This window comes from Silurus meridionalis, chromosome 15 (genome assembly GCF_014805685.1).
Source record: "Silurus meridionalis isolate SWU-2019-XX chromosome 15, ASM1480568v1, whole genome shotgun sequence".
In the NCBI taxonomy this organism is placed as follows: Eukaryota; Metazoa; Chordata; class Actinopteri; order Siluriformes; family Siluridae; genus Silurus; species Silurus meridionalis.
The window spans coordinates 15077013-15098056 of NC_060898.1; the positions used below are offsets into that span (position 1 = coordinate 15077013).

General features: G+C 35.8%; 1 protein-coding gene and 1 long non-coding RNA gene across 2 annotated transcripts in view; one reads left to right on the plus strand and one right to left on the minus strand.

Annotated features, from left to right (window-relative positions):
- arhgap42a (Rho GTPase activating protein 42a) overlaps positions 1-21044 on the plus strand; it is a 40538-nt gene that overhangs the window by 4417 nt on the left and 15077 nt on the right. The window contains 5 exon segments of the mRNA XM_046867327.1: positions 5742-5800; positions 12799-12870; positions 18623-18724; positions 18853-18963; positions 20388-20492. Coding sequence (XP_046723283.1) covers positions 5742-5800; positions 12799-12870; positions 18623-18724; positions 18853-18963; positions 20388-20492 — 449 coding nt within the window.
- On the minus strand, positions 559-8870 carry LOC124397688. The gene is made up of 3 exons (XR_006927952.1): positions 8096-8870; positions 4049-4283; positions 559-1249 (listed from the first exon to the last, which is right to left on the minus strand). It is a non-coding gene; the product is annotated as an uncharacterized LOC124397688 (long non-coding RNA).

A 21044-nucleotide genomic window follows, 5' to 3' on the forward strand; every position in this document is an offset into this window, starting at 1 on the left:
AAGCATGTGCTATTTATCACAAATTCCATATTGAAACCACCCACATTGTAAAAAAGCGTACTCTCATGGCAAAATCCCCAGTGATCACCAGGGTTACAGTGTTCATCTCAAACCAGCTGGACTTAAATGGGCCATGTAGGCGTTAATTCAGTTTGAGTTTCTGCGAATAGAATTAACACTTAATTAAACGCTGAGGGAGCTTTGTGGCCGCTGCCGTTACTTCTTTTCCATGTTCTCATTCTGAGCTACACAGCTGTCGCAAGTTGCAGACCCGCTCTGTCTGACACACATCTGAAAACAATCCGGTCTATTGCTGCTGCCTCTAGCACCACCATGCACCAATCTCAGAGTTATTCTGCGCCAAACAGTGATGTCTTTTCATCTTACACGGACACATTGCTGCCTGCCATCTAATTTTCAAGGAGTGATGTGTAACATTTGGAAACAATGGTGTGTAAAATAAATCTAATCAAAGCGCTTCTTTATTTTTAAAAACATACATGCATAATGATATGTTAAACACGGATTTTAAAAAGCGAAAATATGTGGCCAGTTAATTCAGGCAGGTACAATCTAGACAAATGAATATAATTAAAAGATACCATGTACTCTCAGAAAATTTACATTTCTCAGTATGAAGCAATCCATGAATGTTTTACATTCATTACAATGTAATTTTAGTCATGTAGATACTTGCATTAGGAATTGACCAATGCATCAGGAAAATATTAATATTGCCGTTATTTTTTATGTTGTTACCACGGTGACTGGACTTTGCACTGTCCCTTTAAAAGAACAAACAGCTATTTACTAACTAACTAATTCACAGTCCTTATTCCTAGCAAAATAACAATAAAGTGTTGTCTGTGCCTTCATTGTCCACATCTATCTGTTGCATAGCAGCTGTGAATGGCACTGTATAATGTATTTGTTTGTACAAGTTTATGTATAATTTATGTTCATACATTACAGCCAGAGGGCAAACCCACAGTATATACAGTATAATAAAGATCAAAAAACAAGGAAACAATGACAATGTAATGTAAGTGCAAAGAAGGTGTTGTTATTTTTTATAACAGCAGCTCTGAAATAGTTTGTAATCATTTCTATAGTAGCTACATGTGTAAATGTTTGTATTGTGAAGGGTTTTTTGTGAGGAGACATTTAATTGCCATGTTTGAAAGGAGTCTCCAATGGCCTTGAACACTTCTTCTTGGTAACATGCCAAGCTGCACTTTTTCTTTATACCCTAGACAGTGAGAAAGAGAAAAAATATAAGAAATTGTTCGTTGACAAATTGTTGCAGCGTAAGCGCACTGGGACATGCCGTTACAGGAAAATAATATCTCCAGGGTGGTAAGGGTAACTGCTCATCGTGTCGGGTCACATCCTTGCATCCCTTAATTGATTATTTTCTGCTAACGGAAAACCCTCATCCGTGTAAATAAAGGTACACCTGTAATAACATCCGGCCAGACTGTTAATTTATTTAAGTTAATATACTGCAAACTTGAATGCAGTGTTAATTCACATTTTTAACATTAAACAGCTAAATCCAAACATGCCATGGCTGTATGTAGCTGTAGTGTTTATAAATGTGGTTGTATTTGCCAAACAGATAAAGGGGTCAAAGAAAACATTTAACATCCTTTAACATAATCTTTATCCACCACATTTAATGACATGAATTTTTGTGTATGAGGAACAGAAAACTTTTTTTATTAAACAAGATATGGATACACAATAACAATATCAGTGTTAAAAATAAAAGAGAAAGCTGTTCTTATGGAGTTTTATTCAATTTACTCAGGAACTATACAATAAACGTATTTCTTGGTGATGTTGACAATATTTCATGACACAGCCTCGTATTTCCTTTATGGAAGAATAGCCCCAAGTCTGAGAGAACATTCATTCATCTATTCATTTTTCAGTAAGTTTCACTACTACTGTAACAATTAAACATATACATCCCAATACTAATAACATATTGTCAAAATAACTGGCAACAAAAGTGAGTACACCCTAAGTGAACATGTCAAGACTGTGCCTAAAGTGTGAATATTTTGTGTGAGCACAATTGTTATGTAGCAGTGCCTTAATCCTCCTGGGCATGGAATTCACCAGAGCTGCACAGGTTGTTGCTGGGATCCTCTTCCACTCTTTCATAATGACATTACAGAGCTGCTGGATGTGGATATGGCACTTCTCCAACTTGTGCTTGAGGATCCCCACAGGTGCTCAATAGCTTTTAGGTCTGGAGACATACTTGGCCACTTCATCACCTTCAGCTTCCTCAACAAGGCAGTTGTCATCTCAGTGTGTTTGGTGTCATTATTATTTTGGAAAACTGTCGTTCAGCCCAGTTTTTAAAGGGAGGGCATTATGCTATGTTTCAGAATGTCACAGTACATGTTGGAATCCATGTTTCCCACAATGAACAGCAACTCCCCAGTACCAGCAGCATTTATGCAGCCCCAGACCATGATGCTACCACCACCATGCTTAACAGTAGGCAAGACACAATTTTCTTGCTACTCCTCACCAGGGCTTTCTTGTGAGCCAGCTTCAGAAAAGGCTTCCTTCTGGAATGACGGCCATACAAACCGAATTGTTGCAGTGTACGGTGTATTGTCTGAGGCCAGCTTCTGCACCTGATGCACATCATGAGGCCTCAACTTCTTTGATAGACCCTTGTGAGGCCTGTTCCAAGTGGAACCCATCTTGGAAAATCTCTGTATGACTTTGGCCACTGAACTGTAGCTCAGTTTCAGGGTGTTCTAATCTTCTTATAGCCTCGGCATCTTTGTGGAGAGCAACAATTCTAACTTCTAAAATCTAAAAATATTTTGTCATGAGTTGGCATGTTGAACATCCAGTGGTCAGAATAAGAGAATTGTACTCAAAGCACCAAATTTTATACTTAGTACAGCTGTTATTACTTGGGGTGTACTCACTTTTGTTGCCAGCTTTTTTGACAAAAATGGCTGTAGGTTGATTTATTTTCAGAGAACAGTAAATCTTTACTGATATACAAGCTGCATGTTGACTACTTTGAATTATATCCAAGTTTCATTTCTATAGTTTTTTCCCATATAAAGATATACTAAAATGGTTGCTGAAATGTGAGGGGTGTGCTCAATTTTGTGAAATACACCCATGTTTGTTTTCTGATTGGTTAGGAGAAAATAAAGAGCTTGACGCAGTTTACAGTACAGAACATTTCACTGAATTCCCATTATAACCTGAAAACACACGCCTTTTTGTGGGGGTACATTCAAAATACTTAGGGTGAACGCAACTGTAGTCCTTTTTATTATAAGTAAATTGGTTACTGTCGTTATTATTTTGAAACCTGTGATCATAATAATCACACATATACAGTAGATGATACAGTAGTATATAGAGCAAGGGCCACGCAATAGTTTGCAGTAATAGTTCTGAGATTTCAAACTCGAAATCATTCTGATCAGTAGTGCAGAACATCAACCCCTAAATCACTACTCCATATTTAATCTCAGTTTTATGTGCACACTTTTCCTAGATGCTTAAAAAGTCTAAAATATGAGTGAACATGCTGTCTCAGTGTTTACGCTTCTCTCTCGCATTAACCCAGCTGAAATATGTCATGCTGTGAAGGAAAGGCTGTTTACTCAAGGGCCTGTGTTAATAACCACAAATGTGTAGCCTTGGGACACATGTTTGGAAGAGCTGAAAGTAAGAGATTAGGACCAGAGGGGTCTCAGTGCAGTGAGACAGCCTTATCGCCAAACAGGAAAAAGTTGTGTATTTCAAGCAGGAAGTGATGTCGCCTGAAAAAGCTCAATAATCTACTCAACCTGAATGAGCCGAGATGAAGTGATGTGGTTCAGCATTATCCATGGGGCTTCTGCCAATAATTCTATTACGAGACTATGTTAATTGGTTTTAGATCTGATTTTGCGCTTTCCTGTTTTTTAACTTTCCCATCTTTTATGCAGGTTGCACATGTATATTACATTTCCCTAAGCATGCACACAAACTGAAGTAGTGAGATTGATATCTTTACCTGTGTTTTGGGGTGAATTGCTTTAGCAGCTGGATGTTATGACTGATAAGCATTTTTTTTCCCTCACACACCAAGGACCCGTGCTTCACGCTTATGTCACGATTCCATATCTAGTGGATGCAGGTTTTTTCTTGCCAACATAACTGTTTAACGCACCACTGAATCTCCTTGGCTTATAGAAAGTCTGGGTGTGGAAGTTTCAGGTCTGTATATGCTGCCTTCATTGGTTTTTCATCTGAAATGAAAATGGGGAAAAAAAGGGAAACAGCTTTTATGGTATTTTTGAGCAGGAAATTAATTCTTTTTATTTTGCCATAAAATTCTTTAGAAAAATCAATATTGAGGTTTTTTACCACAGTTTATCCAATTATGAAAAATGCCAAATCCAGAATATCTCTGTGTGAGCTATTCTACAGAATTGTCTGTTTATGATGTGTTGAACAATTGCGGATATTTTGATTAATATTGGATTATATGTAATTAATATTAGCAGGGCATCAGGCAGTAACAGTAAATCTACCATAATAATAGTCCAATATACTAATCTACACAACATACACAGAAAATGGCAGATTGTATGCCTTATTTTACACTTTCATAGGAACACCTGCACATGTGCACAGTTATACAGTTATCCAATCAGCCAATCATTTGACAGCAGCACAATGCAAAAAGTCATGCGGATACAGGTCAAGTGCTTTAGGTAATGCTTACATCAAACAGAATAAAGAAAAAGTGTGATCTCTGTAAATTTGAAGGCTATGGAATGTTTTTTTTGCTTTAGGCATTTATCTCCTGGAATTTTCATACACAACAATGTCTAGGATTTAATCAGAATGATGTAAAGAACAAAAAACATAATACTGCAAGTATTATTGATGAGCATGATCAGAGGAGAATGACTGGACTTGGGTTAGCTGGGGGTTTTGTCAGTCCAGTTTGGGTGAGCCTGTTTCCACAATTTCCTTTGTTACATACTTATCTTTAATACCTTGAATACTCAGTTGTATAAATAAGAAAATTGTAAGCTGCTCTGGATAAGAGTGTCTGTCACATGCCAAATGTAACTGCAAACCAGTGTGGCTTTCAGCTGTTGGAGCTTATCCACATCAAGGTTTGATGTTTTGTGTATTCTGAGATGCTTTTCTGCTCACCATGGTTGTAAAGCGTGATTATAAGGGCTACTACATCCTTCCTGGCAGCCCCTAAGCAATCTAGCAGATTTCCTCAGACCTCTTAAAAACTGGGCTTTTCTACCGACAGACATTCATTCACTCAATGTTTTTTGTTTGCACCATTTTCTGCAAACTCTAGAGTCTAATAATAGTTCAGAGGAGATCAGTAGTTTCTGATATACTCTAACCAGCCAATATATACAACTATACCATGACCAAAGGTCTTCTTCATGAAGTCATCAATGTGTCTTTGTCAGGAGGAAAAACAGACCAAACAACCTTTACAGATCTTAGACCCCGAAATGGTATCTTCTTCTTGTTATCCTCTTGTTTTTTTTTTTTGCAGTATACTTACGGTGTTTGTAGGTTTGATGTTAGCACCAATTTTTCCACGACACAAAAAATTGTTTATTAAACTGTATAAAAAAAAAACTAGAACAGAAATCATATCATTTGTTGCTTTGATTGTAAGTTATACATGTGATAGCTGAATAATGAAAAATTGTATTTTATTACAGCTCAGTCATTAAAGGAATTCTCCCAGCTTTTAAACACAGTTGAAGAGGAACGACGACTTGTAAGTAAATATATTTCTGTGCTTGATTTGCATTATTGTACTTGAGTTAAAATATTAACTTATGTTAGACTGTTAGATGATATTGTGTCATGGGTTAATGATATGGGTTGCAACTTCAACATCAGGTTTTTTTTCTCTTATAAATAAAGCGCTTATTGCGCGGTATTTTAAAAGATGCTACCAAAATTTAGCCCTTGTGCCTCAGGGAAAGCTCTGAACTATTCTAACAAGTGCAGGAGAGTTATGGGAAACACACTTTGGTCAAACAGATGCCTGTTTTGGGTCATGACTCTTTTTTTGGACAGAGGGGAACTGCACGTATCAGCAAGCTGTTATGATATTTTATTGTCTAAATTTTATACCCATTTTTTTTTGTGTGTGTGTGTGTGTGTGTGTGTGTGTGTGTGTGTGTGTGTGATAATTATTTTCCCCAGTTTACTAGCCAATCAGTTTTCTGTTATTGGTACAAACATCTTTTAGATTTTACCACAGACATAAAACTGATTTTATTTTTTAGGTATGAGGAAGTGCAAGTTTAGGGAAACTTGGCTTGAAAGAAAGGAATTTAGGGGATTGGTTAAAAGAGACCAGTTGCTAACAGCATGTGTGTTTTTGATGTTATGATATAGGTCTTAAATGTCATTCTTCATGGTCTTCTAAAAATGACTTATATTTTACTTTGTGAAACCTGCAGAAACCCTGTGTATGGTACATATACCAAGAAGTGTAAGAATGTACTTATGTAGCCCTTGTTATATATTTCTGTTCTGAGCATGTGTCATGTCTCTGATTGAGCCATGCGTACTGTAAAAGGTTGGTGATGACTAATAATGTGTATCATGGCTAGACAATAGCTTGTGTTTGTATGGTGCCTATGCACTGAACAGTCCCAGTTTTGCATTCAGTCATGATATATTTTTGTTGGTGTTAAAATGGTAATGGAAGTTTTATCACAAATTGCAAAATCTTATTGATAACTATATTTCTCAGTCAAAAACCATATATTCAGTGATGTCATTCCAATATTTACAGTTTAGTCATAAAAATTGAACCCCTAACAGTGTTTGGAGCAAGCGCAAATAAAATTTACCTCAGAAAAGCATTTAAATGAAAAGGCATTAAAGATGCAAATTTGTTTTCAGTCTTTGACCAGTGAAATCAGTCATTTTTGTCAGCCTTTAACATCAGGATTAAGTAGTTTAACCATGTTGACAGAGAATATTTGGACGTGCAATATTGGAAAAGATTTTGGGTCTTTTGGGCCTTGCTTGTTAGCTTGCTTTTTTCGACTTTGGGCCTTTAGGATTTTGGGCCTTGCTTGTTAGCTACAGTAGAGTCATAGCTCAAGTGAAATAGTGCTAAAGAAAATGTCATGATAATAAACAATCTTTGACTTTTACTTTAGGAATGAATCAGTAAGGCATGGGTAACATTACAGAAAATGTCATGATACACTATACAGACTCTCCCCATTTTACGTACTTTTGCAGATACGAACAGACCTGTTCTCAAAGTGAAATTTGTTCGGAGTCGGAAAAATTCAAAATGGAGAAAAGCCGCGGTGAGCTAGTCGTCGACCGTAACGAGTCTACATGATACGCACTGGACTAGGGCGAATGAATTTTTTTTAAGTGAAATTTTTTTTTTATTACTTTTTTTATAATTTTTTTTTGTTACTTAATACAAAATAGTGTATACAGTATTTTGATTTGTTTTAGTATATTTATTGTTTATTTGATAGTATTTATAGCTCTTACATCATTAGGAGATATGCGTAGTCAATAACAAACACAGTAACAACTTACAAACAAATTCATGGTACGAAGGTGGGGTTCATAAGGTGGGGAATGTCTGTATGTGTCATGGTTTTCTCAAATAGCAAATAGCATTTTCATAAAAAATGTTTCAGATAACATTTTAAGAAGTATTTATCTGCTTCCAGTCAGAGTTTTAATATGTTATAAAAAGTACAAACAACAGCTGTCTCTATATATATATATATAAACTGTCTATATATATATATATATATATATATATATATATATATATATATATATATATATATATATATATATATAAACTGTCTATATATATTGTGTGTGTGTATATATATATATATATATATATATATATATATATATATATATATATATATATATATATATATATATATATATAATGTATCACATTATTGATATTACCTCAAGTTACCAACCCTAATTTTGTACTCCCTAAGGGACATTGTACAGATTTAGAGTAATATCTAATTCATCATGTAATAATCAGGAGACTTACGCTCTGTTGCCGCATACACTGTTGAGTAAAAAAGCCAGTATTATTCAATGTCCTGTCCTGCCCCTTGTGGAAAATATGCTTCAGCTCATTACTCACAGTGGAGAAAATTAACACACATGTGGAATAAAATTTGGTCATTGAGTCTGACATCAAAGCCGATGCCGTAATGCGTTTCCCGGAGCAATGTGAAATGTGTTGGATGGATCTGGAATCAATTCACTGGCCCTCTTTTTTTTTATCTCTTCCACTGTAATGCTGCCTGTTCAGTCTGATCCACTGTGTATTGGAATGAGCGCAGGTCAGTGAAGCTGTGCAAGGAGCCCCAGGGGGAGAATTACCCAGCAGCCCCCTCCAGCCTGACTACTTCCTGCAGACCGTGGCTCCGCAACGCTCCATTCTCCCAGGCTGCTGTGCCAGGCCTCTCAGGATGACAAATACCTCCGTAAAAAAAAAAGAAGTCCCAGACAGCGCTTTCATTCATAGATGTACAATAACGAGACTAAAACGGGTGAATGACTCCACGTGAACACTTTGACCTCCCTCTGGGAAGCAGCTGGAAAGTTTTCGTCATTGTTGTTGCAAGAAATTCATGAGAATGCTATAATCGTAAATCATTCGTGTTGTATTATACTACAGTGCCGCCAAAGGCTTATATCTGTTGTATCAGAAGGTGTTGATTTATTTTATATTTTTTCATAATAGCATTTCACTTTTTTAGTAACAGTAACACCATGTTTTAATTCACATCACGGGTTTATATCAGTGCACTCGTTCTAATATGTTACTGGACTTATATGGTGGATATTTCACATTGTCTATGATAAAAAGATTAAAAGCATTCGCTGTTATTTATTAAAGTAGAAATGCTTTTAGAGTAGACGTTTATTCAACCTTTATGGATTATTATATATATGGATCCCCATGCTTTGTAAATAGAGAAATAAAGAGGAGTTGTTGACTGAAGGACTGTTTATAGCTGCTGAGTAATAATGGGATCTTTTTTGTGGATGCTCCATGGCACCACTGTAACTATAAACAGATAAACAAATATGTGACTATTGTAGTCATTGGCGAATTGCAGTGGTTAAAAAAATATAACACCACAGCCTTTTATTTCTATTAGAGAAAAACATTATATAATTTATACCTTATAATGTATCTCCTTATGTCACCTGAAGTCCTCCTACTGCATATCTGTTGGTATTTAGAGCACGTACTATAAGCTAGGGCAGGCAGCCAGATATATCTGTTTTAAAAGGGAGGCATTTTCCCACATGATGCATCGGACTGATGTAAGAAGTGAGTTTCCCCTTGGGCTGTAAGGGGCCATGGGAACTTGTGTTTTGAGAGATACACTCAAACTGACTGCATGTCTGTCTCGCCACTGAATATGAGGAAATGCTCAGCTCATGTAAAGTGCTGAAAGGTCACTTGTTTTTAATGACTCAGGCGCTTACTGTCAGCTCCTGTGTGTCAGTGCACAGCCTCAGAATGACTCAGTTAGTTCTGGACTTTGTATTAAAAATATTATTTTATAGAGTTTTTTCCTTCAGATTTTACACAAAGTAGAATTATTCATTATACATTCTTTACACGTGGTTCAGGTGCTATATATTTCTTTAAGGTTCTGTTACACTGTAGAAGCCTTGGGTCCAGGAAGCGCATGTCAAGCATGCATCTCTCAACAGCAAATTTGTTACTGGTCTCTGAAAGGTCTATATCTTACATCTGGAGCTGCTTGGAGTCTGACCAACTCCATTAGAAGTTCAGGTTGCATTAGTTTTGACGTAGCCAGATCAGGGCTGTCGAGACAGACTGTCAGTATGGCAGGGGGAGGGCTGTGCACAGGCAAGGCAAGCATGTGGAACCTATTTTGGGCAATTCTCTAGTGAGACTGGAAGCCCACCACTTGGTGCCTGGGAAAGTATATAAAAGGAACTTAAGTATGTAATTGTGTGTTTTTCCAATTGAGACTATGAAACGAAAGTGCTGCTAATTATAGTACAATTATTGTACAGTAAACGAGAAGAACAGCTCTGGATCATTATTCGTGTGACTGTTTGTATGCTGAGCAAGAACATATTGTGATGCAAGAGCTGTGAACCAGATTGCAGGCGCCAAGACTTTTTGCTGTTTTGGTAGAATCTGAAAATTTAACGTACAAGGATCGTGCAGAAAAATTATGCTTCAGGAAAAGCATGGAAATTTTCTGAAACATACCAAACCAGTACATTTTTATAACTATCTTGTAAATTATAGTTTATGTCTTGATGTGTTTCTTACCGATCACTCCAAAAGAAATTGCTTGTGTTTTTTTTTTTATTTCTTTTTTTTTTTTATTGCCATTTTATTCAAATTGTTAAACATCACATAAAGCATACTAAAATACCAATCAGAATTAACAATTGCTAATCTCACTTCTTTCCTGCTCATTCGGCTTCTTTCTGCCTGACTGAAGGAAAAAAATGCAACCAGACTGCAGATAAATTCTTCATTCAAAGCAGACAGAGAGAAATATAAATTGTGAGGGGGGAAAAAGGTGGTCAAAAAGTAGACCGAAACTCAGGTGACTGAACATGGAGAAACTATGAATGTTACTGAATAGTAACATTAAATACAAAGGCTTGGTTTATGTCTAGTGAAAGTTTAGAGTTTGTATTCATGAGTGTGTGTGTGTGTATGTGTGTATGTGTGTGTGTGTGTGTGTGTGTGTGTGTGTGTGTGTGTGTGTGTGTGATTGAGTCCAGGTGTGTGTTTGTGGAAGTGAACTATTTTAAACATGGAAGTAATGCTGTGTGCAGGAGATTGTAGTTCTGGGCAGCCATGTTTGTAAGCTATGGAGCAGGCTAAAAGATTCTGACTTTTAATTTGTGACATTTTATATACTGTATTTTTCGGCCTATAAGCCGCTACTTTTTTCCCAAGTTTTGAACCCCACGGCTTAAACAACGAAGCGGCTTATTTATGAATTTTTTCGGGGTTTTTCCGGTTTCACAAACTTCAAGCCAAAAAACTAAACCCCATAACCTTAGACCAATGAAATGTCTGAACGGAAACGAAAAAACGCACCTCACCTGTGTTCTGAGCTGCATGGCATCGGGAGAAAAAACTTTTTTTTAAACGCACGACGATGCCAAAAGATAAACTCCAGAGAGAAACAGTTGTAAAAGGAAAGAGGAAGACAGTGAACAATGACTTTCTTGGTAGGCTACTGTTTAGATACAAGTCGTTGTAACGCGTTGAGTCTGGGTGAAGGGAGAGCTCATTAACTCCAGTTGCAACAGAAATCATATAAGCACAGACAGGTTTCTAAAACTTGTGCTTTTTTATTATTCTTGGCAACAGCGTAACGGGTTAGTCAAAGGAACTTAGAAATGAGCATCAGAAAATAATAAGAAAATAATCCTCGTCTTGAACACACGCAGTAATAGCGGAAAAATGCAGTGCCAGGCTATTCCCAAAGTACCGCTTTGCTCCTAAAGGAAGCGCAACATATTTCACCCGTTACACCGTGTGTAACGTGTCTTTCGTTAAAGCCTGTGTAAAATACATTAGTGTAGACACCTGCAGCTTATAGACAGGTGCGGCTTATTTATGTTAAAAATAAAAATATTTGTAAAATTCAGTGGGTGCTTATATATGGGTGCGCTTTATAGTCTGGAAATTACGGTATGCTGTTTTATTTTCATATTAGTTTATATGCTTAATCACACTTTGATTGATGTACATATGATGTAAAATTACAAGCAAGGTATAAGATTTGTAAAAAAAGAAAGATATACTCTATATATTCTTTAGGTGTGTACACAATGAAAAGCCAAAACGATGCGTTTTTGCTTTTATATAATAAAACCTTCTGATATTATGAAAAATGCTACAAAGGTAATTTAAATATGCTGGGCTTTACTGGCATAGCTCATGACTTTAAAATGTTAATAATGATATGCAACACAACTGCAACACATCGTTTATGAGAATCGTAACTCTAGCATTGACTAGCATTCTAAAAGATCTGCAGTTTTTCCTGCATGCTTTTCAGCACAATCTTAGTTATATTTAAGTCACTAGTTTGTTTAGACTTTGTAAAATGTTTTCACAAGATAATTTTTTTATTATCACTAACTTTATTGCATATCAGTTGTGACTATTTGAACTATTCTTACTTACTAAAAGTTGAATGGTTGTGGTATCTATAAAAAATTAAGTGGATTTAATTGGGTGTCCTATATATAGTTAATAAAAATTTGTAATGATCGACAAGGTCTAAATGAAAATAGACAAAAGTTTGAGTTTAATAAGTAAGATGATGAAGATTAGGTTTTCTCAGCTAAGAATTTTTTTTTAGTATTGATACTTATGTATTATAACTAAGTATATTTTACTCATATTATCTGTCCTGTTGTGAGCTAATACTTAGTTCTCTGTAAAACCAGCCTAAACAACCTAATCGTGTTTTCCCATCATATAAATTAATTGTTACTGGATTTTACTAAAGAATGGCTCACAGTGAGCCAACAATAGCAACACTTCTCTAAACCATCCTACAAGGGCAAACTGCACCGCATGTTTTCTCAAGGTTTTCAAAACCACTTAAAACTTCAGGAGCTGCAAGTTGCTTTTTTTTTTTTCTTGAGGAAACTGCTTCTAAGAATTACACTTGAGGTTCCTTTTAAACATTCTTACCAAATTGTGATCTGATTCAGATACAGAATGCCGATGACGTCTTGATCACGCCACTGGAGAAGTTTCGCAAGGAGCAGATTGGCGCTGCCAAAGTAAGTTCTACAGATTCCCTTTGTAAATGTATGCTTCACATTTCAGCAGAGAGTAATTTTTAGGCTTGTTGCGACACAGTGTTGTACATAATTTAATGTAGGTCCATGCTGAGACTCTGCAGGAAGGGGGGAAATTGCAAACACCTGTTAAGGAGCAGCAAAATTATAACCAGATTCAGTAATGGCACATGCCCCAACATTAATCGAAAGCCCAGCATTAAACGAAGCCACTGCACCCTCTTGATATATTTCCTAGATTAATGGCTTCATAATCCTGGCCCTAAACTGGAGATTTTAGACTTTGTGCCAAATGCTGGTGTTTAAGAGAAAGATTTTTATTAAACGTTACAGTGTAGGTACGTATCACTTCACAAAGACTTGCTGGGACAGACAACATCATAACTTGTGTATGTCAACTTCTGAAAACAATACTGTTGCCTGTTTTTCAGGTTATTTAATAGCTAGGAAGCTCAATTCTTGGCACTCAACTATAGCTTAACAGATGGTAGAGAGACACAATAAAAAAGCTAATACTGTACTGTTGCTTCAACTAAGTGTTTTTTTTTTTTTTGCAACACCTCCCGACTACTAGCCTTTTTTATCAGTCAGAATTAAAACAAGACCCATCTAGTATAGTCTGTCCTCTGAGCTGCCATCTCAGCTACATTCCTTTATTTAGAGTTATACAAGACTTATATATATATATATATACTTATATATATATACAGTACAGACCAAAAGTTTGGACACAACTTCTCATTCAAAGAGTTTTCTTTATTTTCATGAAAATTGTTTAGATTACTGCTTTGCACACTCTTGGCATTCTCTTGATGCCTACTTTGAAGAACCTACAATATGACATATTTTTAGTTCACTTTTTTGTTATGTATATAATTCCACATGTGTTAATTCATAGTTTTGATGCCTTCAGTGTGAATCTACAATTTTCATAGTCATGAAAATAAAGAAAACTCTTTGAATGAGCAGGTGTGTCCAAACTTTTGGTCTGTACTGTGTATATATAATATATATAAACTTTTGGTCTGTACTGTGTATATATAATATATATAAACTTTTGGTCTGTACTGTATATATAATATATACAGTACAGACCAAAAGTTTGACACACAAGGTACAGACTTTGGTCTGTACTGTGTATATATATATATATATATATATATATATATATATATATATATATATATGCACCAGAAATGGATCAACAAAAGTGGCATTTCAGGTGGATTTTAAAGTCTGGAAAAAATTCAATAAATAATGTGTAGCCTTTTACTTAATAACAATAACACATATTTGAGGTTGCTCCAGCTACTTCACATGCATGCATTTCATTAAATAATTTATCAAGGTGCACTGTATCTGTAATGCATTTGTGTTTGAACCGAACAGGACAGAAGTTTTTGAGGTGACTGCTTTTTTATTTTTGAGGTGACTACTTACATAATACAACCACTGTTTTGACTAATAACAAGCTGCCCCGTTCACATTTTAAGCAAGGTCTTGTCTCTGAATAAAACTAATCTATGGTCATAATGCAGTTGAAATAATAAGAACTAGTTAATAATGCAAAAATGGATTCCATGGGTGTAAGTGTTTGGAGCATTTCCTAAAATAACTGTCATCCTATTAAGATCACCAAATATATTCGAATTCAGTTTTCTCCCTCTCACTGGTCTCAGTAGAGTGGTCAAACTGAACATTAATAAAAATGGCCTGTGAGAGTTCGCTTCCAGTAGCAAATTGGAATCCTGTTGAGTTAATTGAGGTGAACTTTGGGGAAACACCGGCCCAGAGAAACCAAAAGCGGAATAGACTGTGGCCTTCTCTTTCTAAATAAATTGCATAACATTTGTAGCAGTTACACCGCATATTTGCTTTACTTTTAAGTTCTGTTTTTATTTACAGTTAAATTAGCTCCTCCTATATAGCTGGTTTACATTAGAACGAAATGGCGCAACACATAGCATAGTAGTATAGTACACATGAATAAACAAAAAGTAAACACACAAGTGTTAGATGAGATCAAGACAACACACAACTGTACATACAGAAAATAATGAATACACAGGACAATAGGTAAACAGTGCAGTGAAACCTTGGTACCAATATATTTTGATCAAGGTTGAGCATTAAACTACATACACACTAATACACATTGGATGGGACATCAGTCCATCAAGGACTCCTTGCAATCCCATTGCATGTTTTCGGAGGAACCCATAAGAAACTAGTACAGTGTCGAACCAGAAACCCTTGAGCTATGAGGTGGTAATGTTACCCCAGCAACGGCTGTGATTTTAAGAACCGATAACGCTTTGTCGCTCAGGAATGTGTCTGATGATAAAATATGAGAAGGCCTTGCAATGCATCTGTGTGTGCACCTTTTGAAGATGGACCTTTTGAAGATGGAATCATTCCAAGTTCCTAAAAATCACAGGAGTGGATAAATGTATCTGCTGCTTAATATCCCAAATGTGAACTCAGTTAATTGCAGTGTGTTGGGATAATAGAAAAATGTTAATATGTTTACACTGGGGATATCAGTACCATGATTGAGAGACTAGTGTGTTAAGATTAGGGAATTAAAATGCAGTCTGCTGAGTCCTGATGAGTTGGAGTGCAACCTCTGTTCAGCCTGCCTGATGAGCTCACTGCGGAAAGATCCAAAGCTGAAAACACGCTGCCTTATTTGGGTGTTTCAGTCCCAGTTTCTTCAGGCAGAGCTGTGATGGAACTCGTTCAACTTCGACATTCAGACCGCAGAGGCCAAAGGGAACGTCTGTCCGGCTGTTCAACCCCCCGCACAAGAGCGGACACACACATATGACAAACGAGAGCATAAACAACACATTACTGACATTTTAATATCTCACCAAGCACGCATATGTCTACACCTTCATCAGAGACCACACACCGATACTAATACAAACACTGCAAACATCAATGTTTTTTTTTCCCCTCCAGGCTCAGATAACTGTATATTTCTCTCAAAACCCCTAAACAAGAGCCCCAAAGGCACAGGAAGGGTGATGTCATTGTTAGTCAGCAGATGGGCTTGAGGGCTTGGAGTAAGCATGTCAGAAATGCAGTTCCTCTGCTTTGTTGCTTGGCAAGTTTGCAGTATGCTTAGCGTCCATGAAAGGGTCATGGGAAAGGTTTGACTAGTGGCGTAGAGGAAAAACAAACAGCTCAGATCAGATTTCAGCTGCAGTATCAAGAAAGGAATCCTTTTTATGGAGGTTTTAAAAATAATTTGACCAAACTGTAGATTTTTACACCCCAAAATATAATCAGGTCTGAGTAAACTCCAGTTTATTCAGAATTTGTCCGCAGTTTAACTAAAAGGATGTTTTCTTATTTTTTCTGTTATTTTTTAGATTTATTCTCTTGAGTTCAAAATGTATAAATGTAGGTTTTAAGTAGGCAGCTTGAACTTTGTTGGACCCCATGCATAGGGTTTCAGCTCAGAGCTCAGAATGGTCTTTTTTTATTTCCACATGTAAACTGATATAGATCCGTCAATATATAGACACATTAGCTCATTAAATCTCTAACACTGAACAGTTAGCTTTTTTAAAAGCTTACTGTTCAGTGTTAGAGATTTAATCGGCTAATGTGTCTACATATTGACGGATCTATATCAGATACTATTATAAACTAACATGTTTGTAAGATATTGAATTCTGAATTTTTTAAGAGTCGGTTTTCTTTTTTTGTGTGTGTACCATTGTCATTATATTGAAATTTTGTTCAGAATCTGGAGAATGCAATAGTATTCTTTAAAATCCACTGGCAGTCTGAGGATTGATATGCCCACATGCAAATGTCTAAAGGTGTAACTTAATGTAGCTAAATATATTGTCAGTATATTGGTAGCTATTGAGTTAGCTATCAAACATCCTTGTTGTTTAATGTACAAATAAGTAATTTATAGGCCCATGGTTTAGGAATTAGTGAAGGGTTTCTTTATAAGTGTCATTTCGTGCTCACAAAGTTCTCAGTTCTATGTTGTGGGTTTTACATGTCTGCTATGAATCATCAGTTTCATGACTGCTGAAACTGATGCCATAGTAACTCGGTGATGTGTTTACTGTTTTTTGTCTCTGCTGAAATTCTATATTTATACAAACACCTGGGAATTAAAGATTTATAACTTGTCTTTCTGATTTTGCAATAAGACTTTTTTTCTTACTTAGATGCCCTCAGGGTAGAAAGCTAAAACTGTTAGCTAAAGTGTTAAGCCAGCTAGCATCATTTGGGCCTTGTTTTTCTAAGAATTAAATTAATTCCCGGGATAATGAGCATAATATAGAAAGTTTTTCTCAAAGTTTTAGTGTTTTTTTTTTTTTTTTTATTGTTCTGTGCTTTTTTAAAACCTCATAAGATGTTTTTATGTTAATGCCTCAGTATGCCAGAAATATGTTTACTGTTCTACTCTGCATGATCTATTGAACTCAACACCGTCAGTCATATGTCAGTCAAATTAATAAATCAACTTACCTCAAAATATTTATTTGTAACTTTTTCTTATACTACATATTAGGGTGAAAATATAGCTAGCATATTTAGCACTAATTAGCTAGTTTGTGGATTGTTTATTTTGGTGGATGTTTTATGAAATTAGTACAACAAATAGTCTTTTTTCACAAATGTATTTTTAGTTTCCTGTTATCACAAGTCTTCTTTTGGCCTGTTATCTACAAGCCTCGTCATTTGGCTTGCTATGAAAACAAAACCACTTCTGCTATCTTAACAAAACGACCTGTTATCTTGAGGTTAGAAGAACAAGAAATCTTTATCTGATAAAGTGGGACTGAAAAATGCATGTGCTCTGTGGATTTCTGTTGGATATAGCGAGTAAGGTTGGCCAATGTTTTCAAGGAAAGCTCTGTCAGTTCTAGACTCTTCCATTTAGGTATTGATTAATAATCGACCTTACTGGTTAAGATTTAAAAGAGTGAGCGATGGAGACAATGCTCACAGTGAACAGTTCTCTGTTTGCACTTAAAAAAAAACGGGTGCTAAATTGTACATTTCCTTATTAACACAGCACAGCTTACATTTAAGGGTATTGGTTTTTACGTTTTGTGTTTCTTTGCATGGTAATTTGAATAGTTTTTATTTTTCAAAGAATTCATTTAAGGTACATGAATGGGTCTTAAGGAAATCTCTTTGTTTAAAAGTTTCCAATCAAGTAATGACAATTTAACCTTTTATTAGTGTGCTATAATTTATTAGTTTCATTTCTTCATTAAATTCTCAATAAAGTACCAGTCTGTGTACTGCCTGAACCGAGCAGTGTCAAAGCAGTTGAGATTTTAAACTGCTAATAATTTAAGAGTTGTGGTTAATTCAACATGTGTGTCAGTGTTCTGTCACATATCACCATGTGTGTCCAATGAGTGCTGACATTGGTGATTTTTATTTAGGTTATGCTGAAATAGGATTCATACAAGAGTATTAATTCAATGGGTTTGCATGCGCTTTAATGCTTGTCCAGTGGACATTAACCAGCCTGCCACCTGCTGGTAAGACAGCCACTCCGAATGTCTGCTCTCTATAACCATCCATATCAAGTAAACAAATGGACATCTTCAAAACATTTTAATGAGGCATTTGCACAAAGTTTGTTTGGCCTGTTATGTAAGATGTTTATCTTTGTAATGACGGCAGAGGAAATTCCAGTTTTGTTATTAAGATTATCTTTTTTTTTTTTTTTTTTTTTTTTTTGAAGGAGGGAAAGAAGAAATTTGACAAGGAAACTGAGAAATATTATACACTGCTGGAAAAACACCTGAATTTGTCCTCAAAAAAGAAAGAGTCCTTTTTACAAGAGGTAACACTGCAGAACATTTGAATGAATCTCCCTATATCCTCACCATGTCTTAGTTGTTATTTGATATATTTTTAATATTTTTAATACTCTCTGATATGTAAACACATGTATGCCTGTTCTTTTTTCAGGCAGATACCCAGATCCACAAGGAGCGACAGATGTTTTGTGATGCTTCACTTGAATATGTTTTCAAAATCCAAGAAGTGCAGGAGAAAAAGAAATTTGAGTTTGTTGAGCCGGTGAGGGTGGAGAGAAAAAAAAAACAATACTTTATTACTTAATTCTGCATGCTGGCTGAACAGCAAATAAGCAGGGGCACATATTCTAGTTAGGTAGATGTATAATTATGGCCAAGACATGTCTGAAAATTACTTCCTTAGTTTTATGCTGGGACTGCAAGCCTAATGGACATTTGAACGTGTTGTTTAACAATACTTCATTAGAAATTTACTGAAGATAAATCATCAAACCTATATAAGTACATTTCTCACACCTTCATTTCAAAGTATCTGAATCAACAGCCAATGAAAATGTAGTGCAATTATTGGTGAAACTTGTAGTGAATTTGCTGAATTTATACTGCTATTATGTTGCTGCTGCTGGAAAAGGTATTCATTCATTGATCGAAGAACCTTAGCTCATCCTTTGAACAGGCGTACACCGTGAATGAGACCCCAGTTTATCGCATAGCACCAGGCACACATTCACACACACACACCTTAAAAATATTATTGCAGCAAATCCTGCTGGCAGCATGATTTTTGGGAGGTTATGGAGTAAATCCACAGAACATCCAAACAGATAGAGAACATGGAAAATTCCACACAGACAGTAGCCCAAGATCAGGATCAAACCAGAGACCTTGCGGCTGTGAGGTAACAATGCTACCCACTGGGAAATGACATGATAAGAATAACACATGATGCGCTTTAATAAAATGTCTAACACAACATCATTTACAGACAAGGAAAACATTTATTGTCTGGCAACGCCACACCTATACATGGTTGGGAAGCCAAGAGAGCTTAACTAGCACTTTAATGCAAGTGTTTAGCTGCCCTGTGAACCAGCATGAGCATCAGTACACCACTTCTCAGAGGAAGCACATGCTAGCCTTCATACTCTGCAGTTGGGGGGTGCTATCTTTTTTGTTTTGCCTATAGATGTTTCCCATCAGGTACCAGATAAATGAATACATTTTCACTTAATTGACATGGTATAACCTGCTGTACCTGAACAAAGTAAGGTTATGGGCACAGCCTTCTTGGATAAGATGAATCATCTGGCATTTTTCAGATATAAGGCTAATTTGAGGTTGTGCTTGCACCAGTACATATCAGAACATGTCCTGTTAGTTCCACCTCCTTAACTTTTCAGTTTGCTTTTTGCTTTTGTGTGTGTGTGTGTGTATATATATATATATATATATATATATATATATATATATATATATATATATATATATATATTTGCTGTATCCCTCATGAATATTCTGTATATTAAATAATGTTTCAGATAGACATTTATTACCTGTTAGCTAGCAGTGCATCCACTGTACAGCTGCAGAAGTAAATGTCAAATGCCAAACAACTTAATTTTAAAATATCTCTGTCTTTCTCTCTCTCTCTCTCTCTCTCTCTCTCTCTCTCTCTTTCTCTCTCAGCTCCTGGCTTTTCTCCAAGGACTGTTCACATTTTACCACGAGGGTTATGAGCTGGCTCATGAATTTGAGCCATACAAACAGCAACTTCAGTTCAACCTACAGAATGTAAGAGTCCAAGTTACACATTGGCATATGCTTATTTGAATTTGGAATAAATAATAAAAATACCCCTTATTTTTAATATATCCTTTTTATCCCCTAATTAATCGGAATATGAGTGCAAGAACCATTTGTGACATTTTAAAATGGCATAGCCCGGAAACTCCACCTCCCTTTTTTCCTCAGGCTCTTTTGGCAGAAAACGTTTGACCAACAGAGAAAATAATGATGAAAATACTGGCCTAAAAGATAATATTAGTGTGCAGATGATATATATTACTTTTCCCCTTTTCCCTGCACATTACAGCACAGTTACATAAAATCCACCGTTCAAAATAAGTTTTTGTGGTTGTTGTTCCCAGCAAACAATTCTCATTGCATTCTGATAATAATATTATCCCAAAATCTCTATAAACATGAACTCATGGACATTCTTGTACACGCATGTCTGTCTATTAGTGCTGGACAAATTAATTACTGAAATTATTCAAGACAATGAAAAATAATCACGAGCATGAAAATAGTTCATATTAGTTCATATAATTCATATGTAGCCAA